Source organism: Tachysurus fulvidraco, chromosome 1 (genome assembly GCF_022655615.1).
Source record: "Tachysurus fulvidraco isolate hzauxx_2018 chromosome 1, HZAU_PFXX_2.0, whole genome shotgun sequence".
NCBI classification, from domain to species: Eukaryota; Metazoa; Chordata; class Actinopteri; order Siluriformes; family Bagridae; genus Tachysurus; species Tachysurus fulvidraco.
The window spans coordinates 5,885,444-5,904,852 of NC_062518.1; the positions used below are offsets into that span (position 1 = coordinate 5,885,444).

General features: G+C 43.3%; 1 protein-coding gene across 3 annotated transcripts in view; it reads left to right on the forward strand.

Moving 5' to 3' along the window:
• Positions 1-19,409, forward strand: part of mettl15 (methyltransferase like 15) — a 77,795-nt gene that overhangs the window by 47,039 nt on the left and 11,347 nt on the right. For 2 of the 3 annotated variants that reach the window (XM_027137144.2, XM_047817053.1), the window contains 2 exons: positions 14,416-14,607; positions 17,416-17,594. In XM_027137144.2, the coding sequence (XP_026992945.2) occupies positions 14,416-14,607; positions 17,416-17,594 (371 nt within the window). The remainder of the gene's footprint in view (positions 1-14,415; positions 14,608-17,415; positions 17,595-19,409) is intronic. The other variant, XM_047817057.1, reaches the window with a different exon arrangement.

The following is a 19,409-nucleotide window of genomic DNA, read 5'->3' on the forward strand; positions in this document are numbered from 1 at the left end:
CACCTCTCCTCTCCATTTCCTCACCTCTCCTCTCCATTTAATCACCTCTCCTCTACATTTCCTCACCTCTCCTCTACATTTCCTCTCCTCTCCTCTCCATTTCCTCTCCTCTCCATTTCCTCTCCTCTCCATTTCCTCTCCTCTCCATTTCCTCTCATCTCCTCTCCATTTCATCACCTCTCCTCTCCATTTCCTCTCCTCTCCATTTCCTCTTCTCTCCATTTCATCACCTCTCCTCTACATTTCCTCACCTCTCCTCTCCATTTCCTCACCTCTCCTTTCCATTTCCTCACCTCTCCTTTCCATTTCCTCTCCTCTACATTTCCTCACCTCTCCTCTCCATTTCCTCACCTCTCCTTTCCATTTCCTCTCCTCTCCATTTCCTCTCCTCTCCTCTACATTTCCTCACCTCTCCTCTCCATTTCCTCTCCTCTCCATTTCCTCTCCTCTCCTCTACATTTCCTCACCTCTCCTCTCCATTTCCTCACCTCTCCTTTCCATTTCCTCTCCTCTACATTTCCTCACCTCTCCTCTCCATTTCCTCACCTCTCCTTTCCATTTCCTCTCCTCTACATTTCCTCTCCTCTCCTCTACATTTCCTCTCCTATCCATTTCCTCACCTCTCCTCTCCATTTCCTCTCCTCTCCATTTCCTCTCCTCTCCTCTACATTTCCTCACCTCTCCTCTCCATTTCCTCTCCTCTCCTCTACATTTCCTCACCTCTCCTTTCCATTTCCTCTCCTCTACATTTCCTTTTCTCTCCTATCCATTTCCTCTCCTCTCCTCTACATTTCCTCTCCTATCCATTTCCTCACCTCTCCTCTACATTTCCTCTCCTCTACATTTCCTCTCCTATCCATTTCCTCACCTCTCCTCTACATTTCCTCTCCTCTCCATTTCCTCTCCTCTCCTCTACATTTCCTCACCTCTCCTCTCCATTTCCTCTCCTCTCCATTTCCTCTCCTCTCCTCTACATTTCCTCTCCTATCCATTTCCTCACCTCTCCTCTACATTTCCTCTCCTCTACATTTCCTCTCCTATCCATTTCATCACCTCTCCTCTCCATTTCCTCTCCTCTCCATTTCCTCTCCTCTCCTCTACATTTCCTCACCTCTCCTCTCCATTTCCTCTCCTCTCCATTTCCTCTCCTCTCCTCTACATTTCCTCACCTCTCCTCTCCATTTCCTCACCTCTCCTTTCCATTTCCTCTCCTCTACATTTCCTCACCTCTCCTCTCCATTTCCTCACCTCTCCTTTCCATTTCCTCTCCTCTACATTTCCTCTCCTCTCCTCTACATTTCCTCTCCTATCCATTTCCTCACCTCTCCTCTCCATTTCCTCTCCTCTCCATTTCCTCTCCTCTCCTCTACATTTCCTCACCTCTCCTCTCCATTTCCTCTCCTCTCCATTTCCTCTCCTCTCCTCTACATTTCCTCACCTCTCCTTTCCATTTCCTCTCCTCTACATTTCCTTTCCTCTCCTATCCATTTCCTCTCCTCTCCTCTACATTTCCTCTCCTATCCATTTCCTCACCTCTCCTCTACATTTCCTTTTCTCTCCTATCCATTTCCTCTCCTCTCCTCTACATTTCCTCTCCTATCCATTTCCTCACCTCTCCTCTACATTTCCTCTCCTCTACATTTCCTCTCCTATCCATTTCCTCACCTCTCCTCTACATTTCCTCTCCTCTCCATTTCCTCTCCTCTCCTCTACATTTCCTCACCTCTCCTCTCCATTTCCTCTCCTATCCATTTCCTCTCCTCTCCTCTACATTTCCTCTCCTATCCATTTCCTCACCTCTCCTCTACATTTCCTCTCCTCTACATTTCCTCTCCTATCCATTTCATCACCTCTCCTCTCCATTTCCTCTCCTCTCCATTTCCTCTCATCTCCTCTCCATTTCATCACCTCTCCTCTCCATTTCCTCTCCTCTCCATTTCCTCTTCTCTCCATTTCATCACCTCTCCTCTACATTTCCTCACCTCTCCTCTCCATTTCCTCACCTCTCCTTTCCATTTCCTCTCCTCTACATTTCCTCACCTCTCCTCTCCATTTCCTCACCTCTCCTTTCCATTTCCTCTCCTCTACATTTCCTCTCCTCTCCTCTACATTTCCTCTCCTATCCATTTCCTCACCTCTCCTTTCCATTTCCTCTCCTATCCATTTCCTCTCCTCTCCTCTACATTTCCTCTCCTATCCATTTCCTCACCTCTCCTCTACATTTCCTTTTCTCTCCTATCCATTTCCTCACCTCTCCTCTACATTTCCTCTCCTCTACATTTCCTCTCCTATCCATTTCCTCACCTCTCCTCTACATTTCCTCTCCTCTCCATTTCCTCTCCTCTCCTCTACATTTCCTCACCTCTCCTCTCCATTTCCTCTCCTCTCCATTTCCTCTCCTCTCCTCTACATTTCCTCACCTCTCCTCTACATTTCCTTTCCTCTCCTATCCATTTCCTCTCCTCTCCTCTACATTTCCTCTCCTATCCATTTCCTCACCTCTCCTCTACATTTCCTCTCCTCTACATTTCCTCTCCTATCCATTTCCTCACCTCTCCTCTACATTTCCTCTCCTCTCCATTTCCTCTCCTCTCCATTTCCACTCCATCTCCTCTCAATTTCCTCTCTTTTTCTTCTCCATTTCCTCTCCTTCTCCTTTCCTATCTCATCCTGTTCTCCTTTTTCTTACCCTGCCTAGTTTTTTTTGCATTCGCCTGTTTTCCCCTTTCATCTGTGTCCCTTTCTGTTTTTTTTTCCCTTATTCATTTGGATTTGGATTGGATTTGCACAGCTTGCTACATTATGACCACTTTTTTTACATCGTCATATTTTTCTTAATCTTAATTAGTCTTAAAAACACTACACACCCACACAAACACACACACACACACACACACTCTCTCTCTCTCACACACACATATACTGGCACATGTCAACTAATACAAACACGTCAGAGATGACAGCAGTACCTTCTGTCCCGAGCCACTTCAGCAGTTACTAAGGCACAGTATATGTTTTTGTGTGTGTGTGTGTGTGTGTGTGTGTGTGTGTGTGTGTGTGTGTGTGTGTGTGTGTGTGTGTGTGTGTGTACTGAAGGGCCATGTAATGTTTTTTTATAAGTGATAAATACCAAATGGTCCAAATCACTCGGTACACGCACAATATATGTTATGCAGCTTTCAATTAAATACAGCTACAAGGTTCATACAAGTGCTTTCTTGACATTCTGCAAATAATAACTTTTTTTTCCCAGAAGCTCAATTTTTCAAGGTCGGGGAAAAAAAAGAAACTTGTTAGAGTTCAATCTTCCAGTGGCAGACATGCTCTCTTTAAAGGCAGCGCACCCTAGTCCTTTGTGTATAGCTTTGTGCGTGTGTGCTTGCTTGGGAGTCTGTGTGTTTTGTGTGTGTGTGTGTGTGTTTTGTGTGTGTGTGTGTGTGTGTGTGTGTGTGTGTGTGCGTGTGCATGTGTGTGTGTGTGTGTGTGTGTGTGTGTGTGTGTGTGTGCCTGACAGGACTTGTTCTATAGTTATTTTTTGCCAGCATTCCCACGTTGAAAGCAGTCAGTCGGCATCTTGTCTTTGACCGCAGTGACGTAGGCCGCTGTCCGAGCGGGGCGGTGCAGGGACGAGACTTCATGCTCGATTTGCTTAGGGAACAGAACGTCCATCACTCTCGTCACACACACTAATGGATAACGCTACACGGTGCTATGTATCCAGCTCACACGTTTGATGAGCTGCTACGGGCATCAGCAAGCAGACAATTTCTATTTTTCAGTATGATGCACATATTTTCTTAATAAATAATAATCCTCCAGCAGGCTTGGTGCATACAGTACATAACCTATTCACTTTGTCCTCTACAAGCAAACATCTCTAATCCCTCTCTGTTTGGGAGCTCCTGCTCACTGAGTGTGAGATGAGAAATAAATTTGAGGACAACATTTATAGATTGGTGCTGTTGAAGCGGTCAGGGGTCACATTATATTATGCTAGCAGGAAATTGTTGCTTTTCGATCATGCAGCACGGACACTCGAGCATGCATCCGGCTTAACAGCTTACACCGAAAAGCTCTTTTGCCATTTTATTTTATTTTATTTTATTTTATGTATTTATTTATTTATTTATTTTGGCGCCAAATCTGAGGATTTCAACAGACTTATTCTCAGGTTGGTTTCAGGCATCAGGTTCCTTTTTTTTTAGTTTTCTGGTGTGCATCTTTTTTTCTTCCCAATTATTGTCCTTTAGCATTAATTTGCGCTACTGATTGGACTTGAAATCACCTCGCATAGAATGTTTTTCACAACCTTTAGCTAATAAGAAGAAACGATCCTTTCTTTAAATAAACCTGACTACAGAAATGTAGAAATCATTTTAGAACATGTGCTACTGACAGCAGGGAAGCTTGTATTTTCTGACTTACTATTTCTGAGCTAAGGGCATTTACGCAATTGCTTGAGGTTGGGGGGAAAAATGGATGCTCGCAGTATGTTAGTGCATGTACGGATAAAATAAAAAGCTCTCAGTTTGTGAAAAGTGCCCAGGAGAGGTATTTGGTTACTGCGTTATTTAATCTAAAAGTGCATGTATGACCTAGATCTGGGTCATCAACTGGTGAGCCATGGTCCAGATCCAGATCCAGCAAAGAATTTTATTGGATTGATGCAAGCATAAAAAAAACAAACTATAGGATAGAACCAATCAACGTTTTATAAACGTGAACCATGTAGCAGATCCTCTGTTGTTAAAGACAGAATGCAAGTGCTTGGAATCTTAATCGTAGTTTGATGCAACACGCATGAAGACACGTCTCAAAATAGACGGTATGAAAGAAACCCGTAAGGTAAGAAACGGTAAGACGGTAAGAAAACCATATGTTTAAAGATGAATGTTTAAAACACCTCCAGCATGAAACAAAATATTCATTCATTTTCTACCGCTTATCCGAACTACCTCGGGTCACGGGGAGCCTGTGTTTATCTCAGGCGTCATTGGGCATCGAGGCAGGATACACCCTGGACGGAGTGCCAACCCATCGCAGGGCACACACACACTCTCATTCACTCACACACTCGCACACTACGGACAATTTTCCAGAGATGCCAATCAACCTACCATGCATGTCTTTGGACCGGGGGAGGAAACCGGAGTACCCAGAGGAAACCCTGGAGGTGTGAGGCTAACGTGCTAACCACTAAGCCACCGTGCCGCTCTTGAAACAAAATATAATCTTTTCAAATGCATGTTTTCTGCATTGCTTACAGAAATAAGACCCGTCCTCCTTTTGAAGCATGTGACACACACACACAAACACACACACACAAACAAACCTGTATGTCTGCACTTTGTTTTAAGTTTGCGTTATGAGCCACCGTACACTATATTGCAATAATTCCAGCTAAGAGCTCCTGAGAGTCTCATACACTTCATCATATAAATCCCAGGTCCCTGGATATTTACTGGAACCATTAGCCCATTTAACTCTAGAGACATTTACCAGTGCAAAGTTTTTGAGAGAAAAGGAAACTTGATCTGTGTGCAAAGACTCGCCGCTTTTGCTCGAACGGGATCGAATCGGGCAAAGATGCGTGCTGTTCTTACTGCGTATCTTTTTCTTTAAATGACATCAGCATCGTGGGTTGCACAAATATAAATAGACCGGTCTTTTAAAGCAATTAAAAAGCTTTATTTGGAGCACTGGCATATGTTCTCTCAAACATGTATTCTAGTGTTACGTTCATGCTTACGTGAATCACTTAAAGCAGATAAAGATGTTATGTTTTTATTCGAGGCCTTCGCATATTATATGAGAGTCGTACGAATTGTAAGACGCTGAAACTGACACTGCTGGAGAAATGAGCTAGAGATGGAGAAGGAAGAGAGGAAAGGAAACAGATTTACTGTACAGCAGGAAAGCCGCAGAAGTGTGGATGCTGAAAGGATTCTTAAGAGGCTACAGCGTCAGTGGCCTTTGCTTGTCATGTTATCAGCGACACATGGGTTCTAATGTTGATAATATATGTGATCTGGATGAATGAAGTGAAAGTCATGCTTTGAAGGCAGCAGCTTTGCTCCTGACGATTACATGTGCGTCATTTACTCGTTCTGAGAGAGTTTCAGCCGGAGTTTGGGCTCGCAGGTGTTTTTGATGTCGGGTAGCAGACAAAAGCGACCATTGCCGTGCTGCCCACTCTCTCTGTACCACTGTGAGTTGTGACACGTTGCCTCCCACTCCTGCTGGGTTGCTAGGCACTCTTGTCATTTCCAGGTATTGTGCATAGCATTGATACCCAACTGGATCTATACAGAGCTGCAGGATTTGCACGTATATCTGTCAATGTCAATGACTTTCTCAATAAGAAGTAAAAACTCTCGTAAAACTCTGCAGAGAGTCGTAGTAGCCGGGAACGCCAGCTACAGCGCCGGCTCGGGATAAACCTCAATCCGAAACCAAACTTTTAACTATAAAAGGATGGAAATGCAAATAACACTTATTTCTAATAATATCTCCTACAATCCCCGGTTTATTTCACATAAATAGATGAACGATTCCCATCTTTGAAGGCTTTCTGAGCCCCTAAGTCTCCCTTTAATCCCTGATGTCAATGTTGCAGCCCTAAGGGTAGGTATTATGAAAGTCATGTAGGCAGTTATGAAGTTATTTACCTTTATATTGTTCACTCAACTGGCTCAAGTCTAAATAGGTACTAATATTGTATTGGAAATCTTACACAGATTTCAGTCTCCGGGTGTCTCACTTCCCTGTACTGTACAGTTCAAATATAATTTTCTCTTTGCTGTTAATGCTTCTTCTTCTCTTTTCTTTTTGTTAGTGCTTAAATATGAGGTGTGAGTATTGATGTGCTGAATTTCAGTATATTTACATTTAGAGCATCTGGCAGATGCCCTTATCCAGGGCAACTTACATTTATCTCATTTATGAAACTCAGCGGGGGCACGGTGGCTTAGTGGTTAGCACGTTCGCCTCACACCTCCAGGGTTGGGGGTTCGATTCCCGCCTCCGTCTTGTGTGTGTGGAGTTTGCATGTTCTCCCCGTGCCTCGGTGGTTTCCTCCGGGTACTCCGGTTTCCTCCCCTGGTCCAAAGACATGCATGGTAGGTTGATTGGCATCTCTGGAAAATTGTCCGTAGTGTGTGAGTGTGTAAGTGAATGAGAGTGTGTGTGTGCCCTGTGATGGGTTGGCACTCCGTCCAGGTGTATCCTGCCTCGATTCCCGATGACGCCTGAGATAGGCACAGGCTCCACGTGAGCGGTAGAAAATGAATGAATGAATGAATGAATGAATGAAACTCAGCAGTTGAGGGTTAAGGGCCTTGCTCAGGGGCCCAGCAGTGCCAGCTTGGTGGTCCCGAGATTTAAACTCACCAGCTTTCGATCTGAACTACATTCAGCTCATAGAGCATAACTAATATCACTACATTCCTTAAATCTGTGCTTTAGTTTGTAATATATCATCTACACACAAAATATATCTAAGCTTCGGTTGAACAAATTGCATCTAGTAGGTTTCCATATACAGTACAGTATGTTTGGAACGTTGTCTGGAACAGTTTTAATAGTTGCACGCCAAAAATAAATATCTATTATAAAATAGCTATTTTCATTATCAGCATCTTGTTATTATTGATTTTATCTGACTTTGTGGAAAACGAGTTCAGAAAATATCAATCCAACACCAAAATTTCTGTTCACATTAAAAAGCCACAGCTGCTTTCTATGATGTTCGTGGTACAAGAGCTCAATAACACAGGAATTTCAGACAATGTGATTGCTGTAGCTTTTTATAGGGGCATGGATATTGGGGCCAGATGTGAAGGTTTGAGCATGTCATAATCCCCTGATCCTTAAATTTCTCAAACAAACCTTTTCCAGAGTTTACATAGAATGCTGTGAAACACACACACACACACACACACACACACAGAGCAAAAAAAAATTCTGCGGAAAGCATCTCATGAACAACACATCGATCCTTTGAAGTGGATAAGCTACAACAGCAGGCGACCACATCAGGTTCCACTTCTGTCAGCTAGCATGGGCACAGACTCACTCAAACTGGACAGAAAACTGGTCTTATACAGGTATTCTCTAATGTGTATTATCGATTTCAACCTTTCAGTCGAATATAACGTGTGAAATCTCATCCGTTTCACTGCTATTCCATCGTTTTGTGATTTGAGACATTTTCTTTTTGCGTCATTGATGTCAGTTCATAATTAAACACACAGTTATTCATCTGCATCTGAGTAAAACCGACATACCCAACTAATCATTTAAGAAATATAGCACTACCTAGTCACATGTTGCCATGGTCACTAGTACAGTGAGAAATTCTGGGTTTTATGACTGCTGACTTTTATCATATAATCGCGTGTGTGTGTGTGTGTGTGTGTGTGTGTGTGTGTGTGTGTGTGTGTGTGTGTGTGTGTGTGTGTGTGTGTGTGTTCGGACGTGCCTACGTGCACGTTTCAGTGGCCTCTCGCATTGTCAAATTAATTACTTCAAGCCATTTATCAAACATCTCACACAATATCGTTTGACATAGTGCCCGCATAGATGTGTCACAAACACCAGGCTTTACCAGCCATGACAGTGTGTGTCACGACATGCTGTGTCAGTGTCATCAGACATTTAGATACCGTCATCCTCGATCAGTGTATCAAGCAGAACAAACTTATTTGCTTTTCTTGTTTGCTTAAAAATAACTGTCTTGTCTTACAGCGCCGACATTTTCTATTACAAATGGAATTGAATCTCTAATGAACTATTTGTTATTGAAATCAGTCATTATGAGGGAAAAGCTTAGAGACGGGTGCAAGGTGGTGGGGCAGGATGTCCGCCTGGGGATTCTCTTTTTCTACCAATTTAATCAGTGTTTTTCTTCAGATAGTATTTTTTCCTCAGTTATTGATCTTCCAGTTGCAGGGTATATCACTGAGGTTTCCTGCTACGGGTAATATGAGCAAGAGATGCACAGCAGTTGACTTTTCTGTGATTTATTTATTTCTCCCCGTCACCCCACCCTCTCTTTTACTGAAACAGAACTCCGGTGGAAAATCTGCCTTTTGTCTACACAGTTTAACAGTTATTAGGTCTGTCTGTCTGTAAGTCTGTCTGTCTGTCTGTCTGTCTGTCTGTCTGTAAGTCTGTCTGTCTGCTGTCTGTCTGTAAGTCTGTCTGTAAGTCTGTCTGTAAGTCTGTCTGTAAGTCTGTCTGTCTGCTGTCTGTCTGTAAGTCTGTCTGTAAGTCTGTCTGTAAGTCTGTCTGTCTGTCTGTAAGTCTGTCTGTCTGTCTGTCTGTAAGTCTGTCTGTCTGTCTGTCTGTCTGTCTGTCTGTCTGTCTGTCTGTAAGTCTGTCTGTCTGCTGTCTGTCTGTCTGTCTGTCTGTAAGTCTGTCTGTCTGTAAGTCTGTCTGTAAGTCTGTCTGTCTGTCTGTCTGTCTGTCTGTAAGTCTGTCTGTCTGTCTGTCTGTAAGTCTGTCTGTAAGTCTGTCTGTCTGTCTGTCTGTCTGTAAGTCTGTCTGTGTCTGTCTGTAAGTCTGTCTGTCTGTCTGTCTGTCTGTCTGTAAGTCTGTCTGTCTGTCTGTCTGTAAGTCTGTCTGTCTGTCTGTCTGTCTGTAAGTCTGTCTGTCTGTCTGTCTGTCTGTCTGTAAGTCGTCTGTCTGTCTGTCTGTAAGTCGTCTGTCTGTCTGTCTGTAAGTCTGTCTGTCTGTCTGTCTGTCTGTCTGTCTGTCTGTAAGTCTGTCTGTCTGTCTGCCTGACTGTAAGTCTGTCTGTCTGTCTGTCTGTAAGTCTGTCTGCCTGTCTGACTGTAAGTCTGTCTGTCTGTAAGTCTGTCTGTCTGTCTGTCTGTCTGCCTGACTGTAAGTCTATCTGTCTGTCTGACTATACGTCTGTATGTCTGTCTGTCTGTCTGTCTGTAAGTCTATCTGTCTGTCTGACTATAAGTCTGTATGTCTGTCTGTCTGACTGTCTGTCTGACTGTCTGTCTGTCTGTCTGTCTGTCTGTACACATACGCATATGGTTGATTAATTGATTATAATATATTTTTAGAACAATAATAACTACTACTACTACTACTACTACTACTAATAATAATAATAATAATAATAATAATAATAATAATAATAAGATAAATAATGACATTAGAATTTCCAACTCAAAAATATTTTTTTAGAGAAATTGTGAAGGAAAAACAAAATGAACAATTAATTAATTGAGGGTATTTTGACAAACATGGCTTCATCCAAAGCGTAGCTGTTGTTGAACATTAATATACATCATGAAAAACCTTGTCAACTGCATTCAGTCACAGAACCACTATCAATGCTTACACATTTGCACAGATGTGTTTTTGAGGAGAACATCACAGTGCTCTAAATTCCATCAAAGTCATTGCACTTAAATTCAAATGTTTTTTAGTTTGCAGCACTGCTGACATGTCTGGCTTTGTCCACTGAGGCTTCAACGTCGACATGTCTATGATCAAAACCACCTAAAGTACCAGTCTATGCTTTAGATGGGGCAGCAGTACAGGTGTTTGGCTGATTACCAATTTGTATTAAGAAATGCAAAATCTTTTAAATGTATTCTTTTTGTTTGAGCCTTTTGAAGTGGTCTGTCTGAAGGCACGCCACGATGTGTCCGTTTTCCTATAAATCGTTCGTGCAAAGCGTTTGTAAAGGTTCCATTGCTCACTGACATTTTCAATCTATTATTATCAAAGTTCAAAGTTCTAGTAAGCATCAAGAAAACTCCTAGTGGTTTTCTGTTGTGTCATGCTGAAGTGATTACCCACTCCACATCATTTGAGAATTTTCCCAGACACCGAAAGCTATCTATCTAATAGAGGTTAGAACCTTGGGAGTCTTTTTTGTTTCAACCTCAGGCCTTGGTGGAAATCCTAAAACCTGTATCATGATAATCTCATAACCCTCGTCACTGGAAGTAATGTCTAAGCCTAGCCTAGCCTCTTACTGTTTGACCACTTGTGGATTCGTTTTACTCGAAGAGATAAAAACTGGTGAAGAAAAAGCTATTAAATCTATCAGGCTTAAGATGCAGGGAAAGCTTGGCACCTCCGAGGCCTTAAATTGTCCGTGTATTGTCATAGAAAAGGGTAGAGGTGGCCGCCCAAACACTTGTTTTCTATCTCTCCAAACCCACTGATCCATGGTTGGTCCCTTCGTGATCGCGTGTGGGCGAGAAGGAAAATGCCTCGCTATAGATTCTCTGACAAATTAATGAGAGAAATGGTGGGAGAGAGGAGCGAGGGAAGCCCTGTCTGTGGGCGTAGTTTGCCCTTGATCTTTCAAGCTGGCTCGTGGGTGTTCAGGCGCAGGCACTGTATGGCCTGATGGGTAGAGACCCCAGATAACGTGTGTGGGAGAGAAAGAGGACTCTTGCTCATGAAGAACAGTGAGCAGGTTTCTTTCCTCACTTTCCTTGCATTGTGGTCGAATGTTTGACAAAAATGGCAGAGGATCTCCTGATGTGGTTGGTATGTGATACGGTGCATGGCCAGATAAAAACATATCGGTCTTGAGGTAAGACATTATTCCTGCCCAAGACCTAGTTTAGAATATAGATTCTCCTTCTGCTGCTCTTGCTTTCCTGATTTATGTGACCTCTAGCTGCTTACCTGGGTCATGCTACATTTGCACACCAACCTACAAAAGGTCACATGAAAAATGTATGGCTTCTCATCAATCGGGAAGGCGTCGGGCAAGATGGAGGGACGGAGAAAGAGAGAGTGAGAGGAGGAGAAATCACAAAGCAGCGAATGTTACCTATTTTTCAGTCAACCTGCTCAAAGTTCACAAGCAGAAGAAATTTGCACTGTAACAGACTGAATAATTAAGGACGCTGGTGTCGCCTTCTAATTTCAAGTCAAGAGTCAAGAGTCAAGAAGCTTTTTATTGTCATTTCAACCATATATAGCTGTTGCAGTACACAGTGAAATGAGACAACGTTTCTCCAGGATCAAGGTGCTACATAAAACAAAGACAGGGCTAAGGACATGTAAGTAGTCTTAGCCACATAAAGTGCAACTGTGCAACCTGGTGCAAACAGTGCAGGACAAGACAAGCAAGACAGTGCAGGACAAAAGACAGTGCAGGACAAAAAACAGTGCAGACATTAAGTTACAAGACAATACAATGTCTTTACAATTTACACTCTCGATGCAAAATTAATCCTTTCTGGCAACACATATGTTAAAGTGTGTGCATGCATTGATTGATCCTCTCAGTGCATGTTGGCGTGCGCCAAATTAACTTGAATGCTGCAGCAATTCTCTTTCCCCACCCCATCCCTCTTTCTCTCAGTGTCTCCAAGGTGATATACAAATGGAATGGTACCTTCCCTGTGGGATGCATATTATTTGGTTTTATTTTGTTGGGGGGATAGCGAGAGAGAGGATAAGAGAGAGAGAGAGAGAGATAGAGAGAAGAGAGAGAGAGAGAGAGAGAGAGAGATGGAGAGCGCGCGAGATAGAGAGAAGAGGAGAGAGAGGAAAGAGAGAGAATAGAGGAAGAGTGAAGAGAGAGAGAGAGAAGAGAGTGAGAGTGAAGTGAGAGAGTGAAGAGAGAGAGAGAGAGAGAAGAGAGAGTGAGAGTGAAACAAGAGAGAGTGAAGAGAGAAAGAGAGAGAGAGAAGAGAGAGAGAGAGAGAGAGAGAGAGAGAGAGAGAGGGAGGAAGAGGAAGAGAGAGAGAGAGAGAGAGAGAGAGAGAGAGAGAGAGAGGCTGAGAGAGGAAGATGGAGAGAGAGAGAGGGAGAGAGCGAGGGAGAGAGAGAGAGCGAGAGAGAGAGAGGAGAGAGAGGAGAGAGAGAGAGAGCGAGAGAGAAGAGAGTAAGAGAGAGAGAAATAGGGAGAGAGAGAGAGAGAGATAAGAGAGAGAGAGACAGAGGCGAGAGAGAGAGAGAGAGAGACAGAGAGAGAGAGCGAGACGAGAGAGAGAGAGAGAGAGAGAGCGCGAGCGAGAGACAGAGAGAGAGGGAGAGAAGAGAGAGAGAGAGAAGAGATAGAGCGAAGAGAGATGAGCGAGAGAGAGTGGAGAGAGAGAGCGACAGCGAGAGACGAGAGAGGAGAGAAGAGAGAGAGAGGGAGAGGGAGAGGGAGAGAGAGAGAGAGAGCGACGCGAGAGAGCCGAGAGAGAGCGAGCGAGGCGACGAGCGGAGGGAGAGCGATGAGAGAGCGCGAGGAGCGAGAGCGGGAGATCTCTATCCTTGTATCTACTCTCTCTCTCCATCTCTTCTCTCTCTCCTCTCTCTCTCTCTCTCTCTATCTCTCTCTCTCTCTCTCTCTCTCTCTCTCTCTCTCTCTCTCTCTCTCTCTCTCTCTCAGCAATAGTTTATAAACTGCACTAGCACAACACCCACTAGGACCTTAGCAACTGGGTAACCATCTCCATACTACATAGCACACTTGTCACAGTTTGCTTTCTGTCCTTACTCCGTGAGACTGCAGGCAGCAGGAGGCAAGAATCTCCCCTGAATTTAGTGCAGAGATCCGTAACAACAGAAATCAAAGTGTAATATGCATAACTGCGAATAACTCGGGTCAGCGGTCACCTGAAAGAATGACAAGAAAAAAGAACAGACAGAAAATAAACACAAAAGCACACTCGGAGAATGCAGAGGCTGCTTCTACGTCAATAATATACAAGACATTTTGAAATTGCTGAGACTTCGGTCATTTCAGGATGGGAGAGAATCTGTGGAGCAAACATGCAAAAATTGAACAAGTCATTTCACTACTGTGGAGCTCGGGGGGTGGGCGGTGTCAACTCTTTTAGGGATTCGGATATGAATTGAGATTTTGATAAGAACTCCGATAGAAATCTTTTAGATGTATCTATGTTCCCACAAACCGAAGAACACTTTAGGGTAAGAATATATACGTAACCCCACATGGTAGTGACTACTAGTACATGACAGAACTGCTTGTAGGACCCGATCGGTGTTAATGTAGATGACAATTTATTTGTTGACTTCTAGACCATTTTTTGTAAGAAAATAAACAATTAAACGCGAACATTGACGTGCTGTTTCTCAGCGGTGTGATTTGTTTGGCTAAGGTGCGATTTGTTTGATTCACCGGTCTCGGTGATGTGGTGTATAGTGTTAAGAGTGGTCCAAGTTGTTGCCTGAGGTGACTCTGTTTGCCTCCATGAAACCAAACTGAAGGATCTTTGTGATGACTAAGAATGCCTCCAACAGAGCGCAGTCTGATGACTCGGCGGCGGCTCTTTCACAATTCTGGGTGTCCACATAAAGGTCCATAGAACATTTTCAGGGGAGTGGCTGCTATAAAGCCAGTGGTTGGGATCCAGCAGGTCATTGAGCACGTTCAAGAGATCTTTGCCTGATTCTGTTATTTTCTCTTTAAAGGGGCCAGGTCAAGCCTGTTCTTGGACGTTTCAGTGAATTAAAGGACCTGTTCATCAGGCTTGGTTTAGAAAACAGAAGTGTGGATGCTGCCTTGTTGGATGCTGGCTGCTCATCAATGCAGATGGACATGGCAGAGAGGGGCTTTTCTCTCCGCAAGGACGGACCACTGGACATGAGAATGGATGGAGACAGGTGCCTTATACATTTTCTCCCAATGTTGCTTCATACACCAGGTCTGACTGACCGTTATTTTAGTTCACGTTCTTTTCCTTTTACTGTTAGAAAATGCTGTCGTTTGCTGTTGTTCTAGGGGTAACTTTATATATTGAATGTAATATACAAGACCTTACAGCAGAGTACACAAGGATTCCAAGCTGAACCATTCAATTAAGATTTAGACACCCTTAATTATAAGAATACGGCAAAGGATTGAACCGAACCTTACTGAAACGGATATCGACGTCTATTTCCTCGGGTTACTTACAGTGCGAGATCATTAGTTCTGTATATTTTCTACTTTTGCCTACATCTGTTTACTTCTGCTTCAAATCAGCAAAAAAATTGCACAGGAAGAAATGAACTAATTCAATTTTGATGTGATACATAGATGACTAAGTACTCCAGAGATATGTACTTAGGAACAAAGGACTCTTGTGAGTTTGTCAGCTGTTCTTAATGATAGGAGAGCACAAGGATTCATAAGGAAATATACACCAAATCCTGTTAACCCATGCATTAGGGACATTGCTAAGCCATTCTCTTTAAGGGCATTCCCTCGAGTGCAGAAGACACGGGATAGGAGAAGGATGGGAAAGATAGGGACGCTAGGAGAAAGAGAGTGTGAAATGGGTATTTACAAGCTAGAGTGTGGGCGAGTAGGTGTGTGAGTATGATGGTAATCTCCCCTCATTTAAGCTGTAAGGCTGTTTCAAGATGAATCAGCCACCCACACGCTGGAAGCTTTCTCTAATGGAGAGATAACACCCTTACAAAAAAAAAACGATCCCGACATTCTCAAGCTCCAGTCCTGAGAGAAAAAAAATGTTTATGCAAACATGAAGAATAGGATATGTCAAGTTGATGAGCAACAAGTTTTCCCCATTTTACATAATATTGTGAACAATGTGAGCACGGAATAACATGCCAGCTCAAAGCGACACACTTTGTCTCTGTGCATAGACGATGTTAAACCAACTAAAAACATCTCCAAAGAAAAAGCGTCGCTAATAGCAGCCATTTGCTTTGTTTTCATGTGGGTTCTTTTACACGGCAGAATTAATGTCTATTTGTCGAACAAATCCCCCCATTATCTACTCGTTTAATCTCCCTCTTCTCATTTTGAAAAATGGATAGAACTTTAGAGCGAAGTTTGCTGTATGGTAATGAACTGGATAGAACACCCACTCTGACTGAGTCTTGAATTATTCTTGGGGCAAGATGGAGCGGAGCGAGACACGGAGAGAGAGAGAGAGAGAGAGAGAGAGAAATACAAAGAGAATAAGACAGAAAGAGAGAGGGAGAAAAAAAAAGTTTTGAGCAGGTTGAGTGAAACCCAGCCCACAGAGTCTGTAAATGCTAATCCTTCTCATCGCCCAACACTACCAACAGCAACTAAACTTTAAGGCCACGCGATACACACTCGTTCAACTCCCACTGTCCTTGAAAGGGAAGAAAAGGCGGTTTATGCTCTTTTCCCTTCACGTCTGAGTAATGCTTCCACCGCTATGTATTGTGCCCACGTAAGTAAAAAAAAAAAAAAGCCCATCACCTCTAAAGCTACCGTAGATGTCTTCGTGCTCTGGGAAAGAAGGATCATGATTGGTTTTTGATAGCGAAAAGAACAAGGCGGTGCCTACATCTCAAAGCCCCCTGCCAATTACAGAAGAGTATTGTGTGGCTGGCTTCCCCTCAAGGGACATCTGTAGAGGATGAGCATTTTGCACTGGATATTCGACATCTATATATAGAATTAGTGGAGTTTAGATGTTACGTTCCGCAGTAGAGAGGTACGTTAAGCATTCTTGCCGACACAAAACAAAAAAAGGTTGTGTTTACCATTTTAGCCTCTCCTACAGGCTCACCTACTCTATGCACCGCTTATGAGCACATAGTTTACATAATTTGGTGTGCCTGCAAGTGATACACAGTGATTCAGTGCATAGCTGCCGGTGTTACGTCATGTCAGATTCCCAAAGCATTTGCCACTTTTAGCCAGTTTAGTGCCATTAACCCTGATTTCAGCTTTGTGTCCCTGTTCACTCTGAGTTTCTGCAGGTGAAATTGTTATATTCAATTGCCTTAGGTGCCTTTTTTATTCACCCTCTGGGAAATGTTTTAAATTGCATTGATTATCTCTGTAATGGTGAATGACGTGAGCTGAAAAAAGGGGCGGAGCTTGTAGGTGAGTCTTTATTTGGTTGTTAATTTTTTTTGTTTGTTAAAGATTTAGCACTTTATTGTAATGATGTGGATGTATGCACTCATTCTTTCTCGGTCTTTCTCTCTTTCTCTCTCTCTCTCTCTCTCTCTCTCTCTCTTTCTCTCTCTCTCCTCCTGTACTTGTTTCCCACAGTTTGGAGATGTAGGTGCCTTTCATGGAGAACTCCATCATTCATAGCTCAAAGACAAATAAATTGTGGGATTATTTTAGACATTGGGGTTGAGATCCATATATTTGCTATCTACCACCTCTTCTTTCCTCTCTCTCTCACACACATACACACACATGCTCTTTTTATAGATCTTGAGCCCACATCTCCCAGAGTGGGAAGGGGAAGAAAAGAGGAGGAGGGAGTGAGGGAGGTGTTTTTTTTTTTTCTTTCTTTCTTTCTTTCTTTCTTTCTTTCTTTCTTTCTTTCTTTCTTTCTTTCTTTCTTTCTTTCTTTCTTTCTTTCTTTCTGTCTTTCTTTGCGCTGTTGTCGAAGAGCCATCAGCCTTTGCTCCTGTCGGCAAGGAACTCGTGACGTCAAGTGGCTTAATTGGGCTCCTGTTTGTGCGTAGGTACCCCGGCATGCCCTGCGCGGCTGACGCCGTCAGCGCTTTAGATCAGCGGGCGCTTGCGTGTGTGCTGGCTGCGTACGGGGAGGAGCAACACGCCAAGAAAATCGCGGCGGCAATCGTGCAGGCACGCAGCCTGTATCCCATCAGCCGGACGCAGCAACTGGCCAGCATTGTCGCAGGTACCCCCCTGAAATTAATTCAAAACACCATCTCGTTTAATTAAAAAAAAAAAAGCAACGATACACCAAGAGAGCCAGAGAGAGGGAAATATTAATCTGAAGTCTCCCTTAGGGATCTATTTATCCTGGATCGAGGGAGGCTGAGAGCAAGAAATACACAACAATGGCGGTTGTAATGCGAAATTCCTGTCCTCCTTCCAGTTGGCTCCTATTTGACTTTCTTAATAATAGAGTGTTATTAATAATGAAGGTGAAACAAGAATACAGATAGTGAGGGACGGATATATCTGAATGCCGTTTAAAACATTCTTTTTATCGTATTTATACTCGCACCTCCCCTTCGTCTCCCCCTTTCTTTGTTCTCCATATTTTATATTTATGTCTGTTTTGTCCCTTTTCCCACCTCTCATTTGTCTTTTGTTGCAACCTGCCCTCCCCGTCCCTCACCCGCCCCCCTACCAGCACACATAAGCCTCAACATGTAGACAAACCACATTGCCGCAGCTTCATGACTATATTCGTTATTATATCTATCAACTTGCTTTAGCTGCACCATCACTGTTTTTACAGCCCTATACTGCTGGTCGGTAGGCGAAAAAAAAGAGGGAGGGAGTGAAAAAAGAGAGAGAAAGAAGGGCGGTTCGATGGATGACGGTGGTGTCAGAGCGAGCACGTGCGTCACAACAGGAGAACAGGTGTGAGTGAGGGCAGTTGTTTCATCTTTTTTAAAGTGCGGAATGAGTCAACACCAGTGTTTATTCCAATTAATCCAAAAGGTCCTGACTGCCACGGGTCCCTTGGGAGCCTTGCCATTGCCCAGGGAAGCAAGCACTGTGGCAGAAAGAGGAAAGGAAAAGAGTGAAGCATGTCATATCAACCGTGATCCTAGGTATCATGGGAGTTCTTGCTCTCTTCATTTTTGTTAACTTATGCAGATGCATCTACCCCAAGACATAATGCTGTTTTGCCTCTGCATTTGGGGTTCAGCCAGACTCTGTATCCTCATAGAAGATTTTTTTTTTAGCCAGCATCCTCCTCCCTCCCTCCCCCTCCCTCCCCCTCCCTCATACCAAAGATTGATCTCTGCTGTTACTGCAGCAGGTTTCTCATCATCCCTTCTCTCCTAATTGTTGTCAGCCAATGAAATTTAAACAAAGCTATGTATTTTATTTATCTATTTATTTATTTATTTATTTATTTATTTATTTATTTATTTATTTATTTATTTATTTATTTATTTATTTTCATTGGCAGGCCCATATACTCTTGTTAGTATCTGTTACCGCTTAATAGAACATATCAGAGAGGAACTAGGTCTACACAGCTTTAATATTCTCATCAATATGGGCCCAGCTGGTGTGACAGGAGATTACACACGGTCCCACCGGAGAGAGATCCCTCACCCCCTGAGCTCAGCTCCGTGGTTTTGTGTGTGTTGGCCCAGGCTGAATGATAATGAGCTCCAGCCCAAATGCTGGCTCTGGGCCCACAGCTTGTTCACACTCTAAGTGACACCAACCAATAGCAAATAACTCCCCTCCAACAGCCCCAACCACCATCCCAGACTTGTACCCTCCCCCAACTTCCCCGTTATTTTTCATCTCATTCAATTCCTCTTTTTCATTTTCATTTGAATTATTTACTTTTTAACGGTAGGTCCGTATAAAGCATCACTACCCCACCCAAAATATCATAGACTCCCTCACATATTTAAATGTAGCCCAGATCGAATGAATATGCAAATTAGGAACATCCCCCAACTCTATTTGCACCAACTTCCTTCTTCTGGAAACTGATTCACTATCAGCAGACAGG